Below are 12,353 nucleotides of genomic sequence, written 5' to 3' on the forward strand. Positions count from 1 at the left end.
AACATGCTTTATGTTAACTATGTGAATAGCCCCATAGAAGTCAATATGAGGTTCTTCTATTTGCAGTGGCTAGCCCACCTTTCTCGGCTTTTTGCCACTCTATAGTTCAGGGCTTATCCTCCCATAGAACTCCTCCTCTTTTCTCACCAATTCCCTTTCCCTCTCTGGAGTTATTGCAGAGCTTCTCCCTATCTCTCCCTCCTGCTGTCAACTTCCTGACTTTTTATATGAGTCCAGACTGCTCCGGTCCAGTTAGGTTCATCTTCAATTTAGACTATATCCCTGGTTCTTCCCTAGGTGCAGCCATAAGATCAGTTGGCCATATTTAATGTCTGATCTGGGGTGGACACTTGAAAAAAAAGGGGATTTTTTTTATCAGTCTTTGGCTTTCCTCTAGATGCGGCCTACGAGATTAATTGAACCTTTTTAACCTGCTCAGGCCTTGTGTAAGGACACCATTACATTCTCACTGAAGGTATGTCTAGACTACAGGCTTTTATTCACAGAGGCTTTGTCGACAGATACTGTCGACAAAGCTTCTGTCAACAAAGAGCGTCTAGACTACATCCAGTTCTGTCGACAAAGCAAGCTGCTTTGTCAACATGAGAGTGTAGACGCAAAGAACAGTGTAGATGAAATAACACCTTCTGTCGACAGAACTCTGTCAACAAAAGGCGTTATTCCTCGTAGAATGAGGCTTACTGCCATCAACAAAACTGCCAAGTTCTGTCGACATTATGTCGATAGAGCTTGGTGGTAGTGTAAAGGCGGGTATAGTTTTGTTGACAAAAGTCTACTTTTGTCGACAAAACCCTATAGTCTAGACACACCCTGATGTTAGCCATGTATATAGTGTAAGATTTCAAAACATATACTCTTCTAAAGTCTGATATATTAAATAATGCCACCAGAATATTCTACTAGAGTGATGCTAGCATTTTGTAATAAGGATATTATTTCCTGCACAGTAATTGGAAAGCTGAGTTCGTAGAAGAGCCATTTAAAACAAATTCAGACAATCTTCTGACATGGATGCCAAAGGTGAAATCAAAGATTTTTATAGAAATCTAGGGGAAATTATTTTTCAAATAATATATGGCAGGATGTCTTTCAGTCTCAAAATGAACAGAGAGACATGACACCTCTCTATCCTAGGACCTGCACTATTCCTCTTATTGATTTCCGGATTTGATTCTTGTTGTGTATACTGCTTCCACAAAGAAATCACTTGTACTGTCAACAATTCTGTTAACATTTTAAGAATATTAACTAGTAGTCCAAGAGGAGTTTGAACCTGGCCAGTTAAGGTCATAGGTCAAATCCATCAGCACACTTAGACTACATCTACACTGTAACACTATTCCGGGATAACGAAGTATCCCGAAATAGCTATTCTGCATCTTCATAGAAAGCCTGTTATTTTGAAATATAAGAAGTAAGGGATGTTTTGGAATAGTGAGTTATTTTGAAATTTGGTGCTATCTATACACAATTTGCATAGCTCAAATTGAATATCTTATTTTGACCTACAATGCAGTGTAAACGCACCCTTAGATAAATTTGTCTTTCTAATGATATATGGAAGAACCTGCCTCTCTTAAAAATCACGGAGGAGTTTGCATCCAAACAATCATTCATAAATTCACAAAGAACCCTCAATTACATTATATGATTACAAAGAAGTGTACAAACAAAAAATAAGAAGGGGGATAAAGGAATATAATCACATTCCTTATTAATTTTAGTTAATATTTGCCATCAGACCATTGTTCAAATGTAATTTACCTAGATATATTTCATATTAGGAGATTAAAACCAGAAAATTTAACTGTAGGTGATGTCCCAAGAAATTCTATATTCAGAACCATCTCTAGTATACAAATAGATTCAGTTGGATTGCTTTGGAGTTCATTAAAAGTCTGGTAAAAAAAAAAGAGATTGTTTCTGCATCCAGTTCATGCCACACAAGTTCATTTTCAGGATCCGAATCTAATTTTTATTAGAGCAGAAATGTACATTCAAGTACAGCACAAGCTTTGTTATTGGACATTTATGGGGAATAGGGATTGCCAGTTAATCAAATGTGCCAGTTACTTGAGATTTACAGCAATGGTTCATGAGTTTTTCACTGTACAGTAGCCATAGTTGCAGGATGGGTTAGATAATATCTGATAATGGTATTATATGCAGAAGCATGACGTGAACAAACTTTACTGCTGCAAGTTTGCAAACTTGACTTCTGCAAGCACCAGAAAATGTTGAAAGATGATGCCAGATGGTTATCGGAATTTTTCCTGTTAACTGAAGGAGGAATTCATGATAGATGCCAGTAATTCTGCATATTAAAGTACTAGATAACACAGCTTGTACTGTATCTTTTATCATTATCAAAATAACCCGCTTTACTAAATAATGCCTTTTTACATTATCATCATTTTTGCTAGTATAGAAATTTACTCATCTGTAATCTAGCATATCCACAGTATTTTAATAGAACAAGCTTTTGACAACTTACAGGATCAGCATTTGTTAAATTAAGAAATACTAGAAGTGTATCTGTTAGCCGACGGTTAGGGCACTGTGTGTGTGTGTGTGTTTTTGAGAAAAGGTTTAACATTTGTGTTTTTACTGCTAGGACCGGGGTTTCGTCACAGAGGGTAGCCAGCAGGCCAACCGATGCCCCTTTATAGGAAGAGCTTATTACACCTTAGATTTTAGCTTCTAGGATGCAGTTTTTTTTTGCAGTGGGCAGTTTGGGAAAGACTGAGGGATGCCCCAACGGATTTGTTACCTGGGAGTGACACAAATTTAAACGCCTACGCTTTTTTTATACCTGTTTTTCATGACCGGCTGAAGTTTTTTTAAATTGTGCTTGGTTTTGTTACAGCAACTGAAGGAGTTAGGTTAAAAACTTAAACAGTTACAGGTTTATTAAAAAGACTTATAAAAGCATATGGTTACAATGGCTATCGCTCTATTTTTTAACTATCTGTTTTTTAACATACCCTCAGTGAAATCTTAGCTCTGATGAAGTGAATAGCAAAACTTCTGATGATTTCAGTAGAGCCAGGTTTTCACCTGATATTTTGTATCTGTGTCACAGTGTCCAATAGTCTCTCTCAACTAACCATACCACAAAAGGAAATTTTTAAAATAGTGACATTATTGCTTCCCATTAGGGATGTGAAAGACTAGTCGACTATCCGATAAGCAAATGCTTATTGAATAGTCAACATGTTAGTTGACTAGTCACTTCTCCCTCCCTTGCTGCCTCTATCAGAAAGAGGCAGCAAAGGAGAGGGGAAACAGGAGGAGGTATTTCAGAGCAGCAGTGGTGTCCCCAGTCCGCATGCGGTGCTTCAAAGCAACAGTGCCGCGTGGAGCCTGGGATCAGCTGGGGACTCAGCTGACCCTGGCTCTATGAGAGCTGCTGCTTTGAAATGCCATGGAGAGCCTGGCATCAGGCTGCATGCAGCATTTCAAAGTGGCAGTGCCATGTGGAGCCTAGGATCAGCTGGAGTTCCCAGCTGATCCCAGGCTCCACTCGGTGCTTTCGACTTTGTAGTGTAGCAACACCCCTAGGGCTATTGCTACACTTCAAAGGCAGAATCGCCCTATCGACTAATTGAATAGTCGATGCAAAATGCATCGACTATTCAATTAGACAATTAGTCAATATTTAACATCCTTGCTTCCCATTATTGACATTATTTGTTCTTCTCCTGCTTGTTGATGGTCTCATCTTATTTTAACCTCTGCTTCAAGGTTAAAAAGCAAAACAAATTGTATTGTAATTCCCATTTTCATGTTTTTAACTTTTGCAAACATTCACTCTTGGAGGTAAAATCTTCCACAGTTGGTCTCTTCCTGAAAGTGAACTTTTTTTTAGTGAATCCAGTAAGCCATTTTTTTTTACTATGAAATAGTGAGGAGTAAAAAAAATCACTTTTCTTCCGGGAAAAAGAAACTAGCTACCCTTTTTGGAAAATTGGTATTACAAAAGACATGCTCTAAGATCAAACACAAGGTATGGGTTTTATTCAGGAATTACTGGATGAAGTTCTGTGGCCTGCATTATGCAAGAGGTCAGCTTAGATTATTTCAGTGGTTCATGCTGTCCTTAAAATCTATGACTCTGAGCAGAAAAAAAGAACAGCACAAGTTTTAGCTTTGTGAAAAATATAATCTGTACGCATATATGCAATTTTTACAGGTGCCTGAGTTTTTCTCTAAACTATTTATTTTTCAAATCAAGTAAAGGATTTGGCCCTGTATGTGCTTTTTGACTTTGATGGGCTTTGCATCATATCAGAACAATTTGTCACTAACTACAGGCTGTGGTGGAAACATTAATATTCATGCTTGGTCTGTACTACATGGAGATCAGTTGCTTGGGAACATGATTTCCAGTTTGCCCCCATAAAGCTGTTCAGGCAGAGGAAAGAAAACAGTCTCCTAAGGTATTTCTAAACCTGAAAGGTTTAAGTAGCACACAGGAGAGAGAGCAACTTCCTTGCTGGGATAACTCTGTTAATGTCAATGAAAATTTGGCCCAAAATAGTTACGGACAGTAGTTCAAAGGGGCCTCAATCCACCCTCGGTTTGTTTGCTCGTTCCTTTGTCTGCTCACTTTTCAAACAGCAATGCTTGTCTGCTCAGGTGATAGAGATCAAAATTGTGCATGCAGATGGAGGTTTTAGAGTTTATGGATATCTTGCAACATTGTTAGATGTGTTTAACATGTAAGTGTGCAAAACATCAAGCACAGAGCCAAAGTCATTCTGCTACTGAAACTCAGGCTGAAATGCCCTAAGTGGCCAGCTTGGGTAGAGATGTGGTGACACAAGCCAACTAGAATCTTGGCCTTTTTTTGAGATTTAAATGTACATTGTAGTATTCCTGCTTTTCTTGCATTGTCGCTCACACACACACAATCCACTTTTAACAGTTAGAGTCACAGTTTCAAAACTGTAACTTATTACACTTTATATAGTCACCATTATTTTGTGCTACTTTGTATGTTCACTTTTGTAAACAACATATGCCTTTCAGTGATGGAATGACAGTTTACAACGACAGTGTGCAGATAATAGGCAAACACCTACAGACATGCGCTATGCTGCCTTTGGATCCACTGACACTGAATTTCGTAAAATAATGAAAGAGAACCAAAATTATTATTATGCATAAATAAACTAACAAACCATCATACTACATTCATTAGAAACATGTACACTCATATGTAACCACATCATTCTCATGGTATTAGTGGGAACCACACAGATAACACTGCGTACTATTTTGAAAAAAATAAGGGTATGGTATAAAGTAGTAATATATTTATATAATAATTAATGTATCTCATTACTTATAATAGATCACTTAACTCTACTGTTCAAGTAGCATCTACTAAGTTGTGGAATAACTTTCCCTACAATATGTTTTTTAATTAAAGAAATATTTATTTATTTTCAAATCTGGGCCTGACTGTGCAACTCCTTGCAATGCAAATAATTTTGATTTGCACATGTAATCCAATTGGCCTCTGTGGGACTATTTCCAAGGATGAGGGTTGCAAGATTTGGTCCCTAGTCAAGACATTCATTTGATTTTAAAATGGATGCTTCCAAATTGATTTACAAATAAAGGGCCATTCCTCAACGGCTGTAAATTAGCATAGCTCCTTTGAAGCCAACTCCAAAAGCCACTACATCTCATGAATTTAAACTGATTTATATCGGCTGAATAATCTGACCTGTAGCCCTTAGTAGTTTTTTTTTCTGACCCCCTCTGACCATTTATATTCAGTATATTGGACAGTAGTGAGCACACAATGCCAGCACATACCATATAATGCATAATTTTATGGATGCAAAATTTTGGTAGAGATAAAGAGAATTTCATTTTTTTCAACTATTTTGTTTTAATGGCCAGATCAAATTTTTGGCAGCTGAATTGCTCTTTTGAAACCTACCTAATAGAACTAACATACATTTCTAGTCAGTTACTCTGTGAAATATTAGCTATGACATCTGAAATAATAATTTTACATGTTACCTCTAAGGTTTCTATTTCCAGGGCAAGAATTGTTTTATATCATACAGGCACATGTTTGAACCCAAGAGCTTGAAGTGAAGTATGTTAGTGAAGGAAACCTTCTAGCCATACATTCAGTCAATGTGAGAAATATTTAACAGAGGAGTGGATCAGCAGCATGAAAATTATGTGTGTTTTACTCTTGAGATTCAGCCTTTTTTAAAAAAGAAGTAATTATTATTATAGAGTAATTACTGGTTCTGGAAATCATCTGAGAAAAAACATGTCTGACAAGATTTATGGCATTTCCAGCTGGGTCTCAGTGGAAGGCCCCAGACATTTACAGACATTTACTGACAGGGCCCAACTGATCTCCCTTATGTTGATTTATACCTCAGAAGAGAGATTCCTGCTATACACTGTTGTATCAGGCCCTCTACATCTAGATTTTATTTTATTTTATTTTATTTTATTTTATTTTATTTTATTAGGGACTTTTTGCTACTTTCGTCCCTGGCAGAACACACTGAGGTAAAGGAAAAAGGTTTAGTTCAGGTTTGGGGTTTGTGGGTTAATGTTCAGGTCAATTCTTATCCGAATCAGTTGACACCTCTTTATCATTATTACAGACAGGTGTACCCAACCCTATAGCAAAAAGGCTTTTGGCTTCACAGGTTTAATAGGATTTGAATTTATGTTTTGCTTTAAATTGTTTCTTTATATAGATTATTAGAAATGTGTTTGGTAAGTTCTTTTAATAGACCAAATTTTAAGACAGTTGCAGCTAGAGTTGTTGCAGAAAGATTGATAAAACAATGTATACGGTTTCATGAATTTGACATTCACATTTCCTGCTAGAGATCTAGGCACACCCTTGTTATAGTTGTGTCCTCAGCTAACCTATACTTAAATATCTTATTTTCTAATTTCTGGGGTATGCATCACTCTTGTACATGATGTGTATGTTGTGGATCTTTCAGTTCCCGATTTTCAGCTGCATAACATTTCACGATATATTAGTCACCAGTGATACCCTCTTTCTTTGGAAAATCCCTTGATGAGAGCTTTAAAACAGCTGAGAGTAATGTGTAACGAAGCCAACATGATCTTGTCTTATCATGTTTCTCTACATCACTGACACTGTTGTACTGCTATAGTTACATTAGGCACTCTTTAAGTATTTTTAGATCAAACATACCACTACTTTTCTTTCGGTCGGTAGCACAGGTATATTATGTATTAAAATACAGCATCATGAGTTCCTTTGCTAGAAGGGATAGGCACTATCTTTCCCTGCTACCATGGGAACTATTTCTCAACATTCAGTTCACTTCTCAAGACCAGCCAATTCAGCTAATTAATAAATGATGTAGAGAAGTCCTGAAGGGAATCCTCTCAATCCTCAGGTGGAAGGATGGTGGTCAGAGTTTTGGGAATAAAGAGGGCTTATATGGGAACAAGAGAAGCAACCCGAGTGCTTCACTAGTGACTGGAGATGCTCTTCTTCAGGAAAAATAAATAAAAAGGCAAAATTATATGCCAAGCAATTTGGAAACCTGGTGACACATTAAAATGTTAATGTTTTTGTGCTCTAGTATGAATGAAGCAGAGCATAAAGACAAATAGCTTGTTCTGTGTCAATCATGCTTATATTTCAGCCTTGTCTGACACGCCCAAGGGAAGTTTTTTGTTGAGATGAAGGGAAAGTTTGCCGAACTCATTTTTGGGACTGTTCAATTTTAAGTTATTGCACCATAAAGAGGCAGCATCTAATATAAATACAGTTGCCTCAGAATGTGCAGTGATTCCTTGTACTTTCTTAGTTTGACTATAGGAAATGACTTAGCTAACTCAGTGCATCTTAATTTACTTAAGGTAGGGATAGCAGCTCTTGAGCCCGTGGGCCACATGCAGTTAGTCAGGATTAGTGGCTGGCAGGCCACCAGACTCTTTGTTTACTAGTGTCTGCAGGAATGGCTACTCGTAGCTCCCAGTGGCTGCAGCACACTGTAGGTTCTCCACTCCTGATTCAGGAGCTGATTCTTCCACCATGACAAAAATGTGTTTTAGATCATCAGAATACTCTCTGTTCTGCTTTCTAAGGGAAGTGAGTTAGGTGGCATTGGTATGTATTTATTCAGATTAAGTGTTGCTGCATGGAAAGTCAAGATAAAAAAGTGAGATATGTTGGGATATGCATTTGGATCTTAAGGTAGTGAAGTTCATGGTCATCTGTAGTTGGACTGTATTCCAAAGTCATGTGGTCTACCATCCAGAATTATCTGTCTCCTGCACACACAAGCCTTAGATAATTGCATTGTTATTGAGAAGCAGAGTTGGTGAGATCCTGGCAAATTGGGGAATCTGTTAGTTATTCTCGATCTAAGTGCTTAAGGATCTGGAAAATGGAAATTGAATCCTAAAGTTGAATCATTGTTCAATAGGATCCCAACAGAGTGGAAAAGTATTGGGGTAGACTATGTTGCTGACAAGACAGGATGCTCCATTCTGCATCAGTAACAGCCTTTTCAAAGGTTTATGATTTCAAGCAAACATATATGGATTTGCAATATTCCAGTCTGAAAATAATGAAGGTGTTCATGGACACCTGGTCAAGTAGGCATGTAGTTCCTAGCTAGACGTAGATGAAAAAATTGCATTTTTTGTGGCTGATACTACGTGGGAGGCCAGTTTCAGTAGGCATCACAGAGGGACTCCTTGACTTCCGACTACCTTAAAGTCTGGGGGCAAAATTCCTTGACTAGTAGCGACATCACACAGGGACCAGCATTGTAAAGCCTTTCCCTTTGATTACTAGAATACATTAATTCTTGCTTAAGTTTAACTTCAGCCAACTCTTTCACAGCCATATGCTGATCTTGGCTTGAGATGGAGATAACTGAGTGACAGAGGGGTTCATGGCTGTTGTGAAAGATAAACAGTGGAGTTTCATATAGCTGTTACTGGCATTTGAGTCTCACAGTTTGTCCTGATGCCAATTGTTAAGACTGAATAGGCTAGGAAAGTGGCTTGAGTTTTTGGAATGCTACAGTTGAGAGCTCTGGTGCCAGAGGTGGGGTTGCCTGTTACTCCCTTCTGGAGGCAAGTCTTCCAGAAAGAGTCAAACTATTTTAGAGTGTTTCCCCCAACAAGTGCCACAAATGTGACTGGAAACTGGCTTGGTGGTTATACCCCTGCTTTCGGCTCAGCCTATCTAGGTTTTGTTTCCACTTCTGGTACTGTATGAAATTGGGTAAATCACTGGAAACTGAACATTTCATTGTTGTAGCACTTCCTTCCATGTCTGCCTGCTTTTTCCATGACTTTTGCTTTTTCCCTTTCAGGAGACAATGATTTACATAATTTTTGGCAAATAAAAGTGGATTTGAAAAATTCCAGTTTTTGGTTTTGCAAAGTTACATCAACCTTGCTTCACTTTCTAGTGTACAAAATTGGTAATGTATTGTTTGATGTAGGAATAGATGTCAGCAGAATTTAGTTTATAACTAATAAAACAGTTATGTTAGTAGAACCGGGAAAACTTTTCTTATGCAAATTGATGTGAAGGTTTCACTGAATCTAAATTAGTTATATTTGTACTCCTTTTTTGTTCAGCTTCCATGAACATTTGAGCAAATCAAAGTTTTCTAGTAGAATTTTCACAGAAAACAAATTTCAAAGCTGCTTGTATTAGTAGTTCTGGAAAATAAATATTCAGATTACATACCAACATTTTTATGTTGGATGCATTTGTGTTCTTGTACACTCAGAAAACAGAAATAATTCCATGTGAATTTTCTTACAAACCATAAAGATACAGAAGAAAACTTTTGCCGGGTCTGATTTTCCAATATGTCCTTTTGTATATGTAACTTTTAAATCCCCGGAGCCATCAATTCAAAATAATTGAGTGGTTATAGACTAGTTTAGGAGCTTAGGTTCCAAATGGGAAACTAATGGCAATGGTCCTGAAGACTGTGATGAAGTTTCCAGAGCTACCCATGTGAATATCACAGTATGACACTACTTCAAAGGCCCAAGACTGAAGGCCTTTAGAAATATATTCCTTAAAGCTCTGATTCACTGTCCATTAAATAAATCATGTAAGTATTGTGTATACTTTTAAATAGGTGCTTAAGAGGTTTACTGAATGGGGCCCTACTTCCCAGGAGATATCTCCATCAGTGTTTATCTGAGAAGAAATAATCTTTTGCACTGGATGTAAACCTAAAAATAGAGTCAATTTCTCTGATAGCTACTTTAGGACAGATGATGGAAGGTCAGTCGTTTCTACTCCTGAGCTGGCCCATGGATGATTACCTCTTTCAAACTTTGTCTGATTAATAATTTAAGATCTATTAACAAGAAGGTATTACTGTAGTTAACATATTATAACTGATGCATTCTAAAAGTCTAGTGTGGGCATAAAAGCGCATATTTCAGCACAAATTATCCTGTTAAGTTAAAGCCTAGAGACTGTTGAAACATATTACTTAGAAAGTGGTAACTTATACCTTTGAACAATATATCTTAAAAAGCCTCATTTTGATAAAATTTGAGTGGTTGACTCTAAAGAGCTTTAGAAAATTTCAGTTTACAAATCCAAATGTAAAAGCTGCTTAGTTGTGTCGTGCCAACAACAGTAAAACCAATTGGTCAGTCTTACTAAGAAGCCACTTTTTCTCAGACACTATTTGGTTTACATGCTTTTTCTTAGCCAGATGGAAATACTTTTACTGAATGAATTTCCGGTACTTTGCAATTTTCAGACCCAGAGTTAGAGATTGTAACAACTTCTAATTTGGCTAATGGGCTGCATTAGTGCACTCTTTCTTACATTTACAAGAGGAATTTATTTTGCTGTGTTAGTCTTTGTCAAATGATGTCTTAGCTTAAGAGATGTGCAATTAACCAGTTAAAATTATTGTTAGAAACACTTTTTTGGCAAATGTCTGTTAAAAACTCTTAGCCCATTTATCACCAGCTTCATGCATTAATTCAGCACTGCTTGTCCTTGACTAACTGAGTTTTCTAAAACTTTACATTTAATAAAGTACAAAGCGCTTTGACAGAAAGAGTTTGATTAAAAGCACTTAGTTGGTCTTCAGAAGCATCGTTTACATTTTTCTTTCTGGTTTTGCTGTGTTAGGTTTTCTTAAAACTTATTCAGGACAGATTGTTAGTGGTAATATTGGCCCAGCACTAAGAATTTCAATATGTTACTTCTTTTTTTCAGTCTTTAACTTTGGTAATTGTATTCAGTTAAACTGAGCAGAGATCCATATTTTCCTGGCTACCATTTTTGTGCACCATTTTTTAAACTACTTACATTTGGTCAAGTAAATGAATATATACATACATTGTGCAAATATAGAGCACCATGGTTTCATACCCCTCTACTGTATGTTTCATGATCAAAAAATATAATCTAGGGTTCAAACATAATTCAGTCCCTATTGTACAATATATTCTTAGTGGAAGTAGTCCTGGAATTATTGTTTGATTTGATACAGGCTGAGCTTCTCTAGTCTGGCACTCTGTGGGCCAGCAACATCCATGGTCCGGCATGATTTTAGTTAGCTGTATACCCATTTATCATGGGTGTGTCCAAGTTTCCCATGGTCCATAAAGATTGCTAAGTCCTGGCGCTCAGTTTTCTGTGCTGTTATTTAGCTCTAATTTATCCCTAAATATCTTCTGAGTCCTGTAAGCAGTGCAAGTGGTGGTAATGCTGCTAGACAATATTGACTGCTTGTGGTCCAGCAAATTCACTGGTTCGGCACTGATCAGGTGGCAGACTAGAGAGATTCCACCTGTAATTAAAAAAAAAGAGAGAAAAAAAAATCTTTACTACAAAACTGTATTTGAGTTCTAAGGATATTTGTATTCTTTCCCCCCTTTTCGGGGTATCCAGTTTATCGTGGTGTCTGGAGTGTACTCATGCTCCTGGGAGTGATCACTGTTCTGGTGGGAAGCTTCTTCATCATCTGTGCAGCTCCCTTTGCCAGCCATATCCTGTACAAAGCAGGGGGAGGCATTTTCATCGCTGCTGGTGAGTACCCTGCTGTTCAGTCAATGGTAGCTGTTAATAGAGTGGAGCTACTTATTCCACTTTTAAATAGCTACTTGATTAACTACCAAAGTGAATAAAAAGTATACTTCAGTACTCTAGGTATGTTGAGGGTATGACTTGGAGATTCTATTTCCAATATTTCTTAGGCATAAATCTGTGTGAAAGTTACACTTGGGTTAAGATAAAACCCACAATATTTAAGTTAAATCACACAATTACATTTCAATTTTAGACTAATTTTACA

The 12,353-nt window shown here is 37.2% G+C and overlaps 1 protein-coding gene across 3 annotated transcripts in view; it reads left to right on the forward strand.

The window, feature by feature from the left end:
- Window positions 1–12,353, forward strand: part of TMEM182 (transmembrane protein 182) — a 31,685-nt gene that overhangs the window by 1,883 nt on the left and 17,449 nt on the right. For 2 of the 3 annotated variants that reach the window (XM_006127654.5, XM_089775394.1), the window contains exon 4: window positions 11,951–12,088. The exons of the other annotated variant lie outside the window; for it this stretch is intronic. In XM_006127654.5, coding sequence (XP_006127716.2) covers window positions 11,951–12,088 — 138 coding nt within the window. The remainder of the gene's footprint in view (window positions 1–11,950; window positions 12,089–12,353) is intronic. 3 annotated transcript variants of the gene reach the window in all.

This window comes from Pelodiscus sinensis, chromosome 1 (genome assembly GCF_052426305.1).
Source record: "Pelodiscus sinensis isolate ZL-2025 chromosome 1, ASM5242630v1, whole genome shotgun sequence".
Classification (NCBI taxonomy): domain Eukaryota; kingdom Metazoa; phylum Chordata; order Testudines; family Trionychidae; genus Pelodiscus; species Pelodiscus sinensis.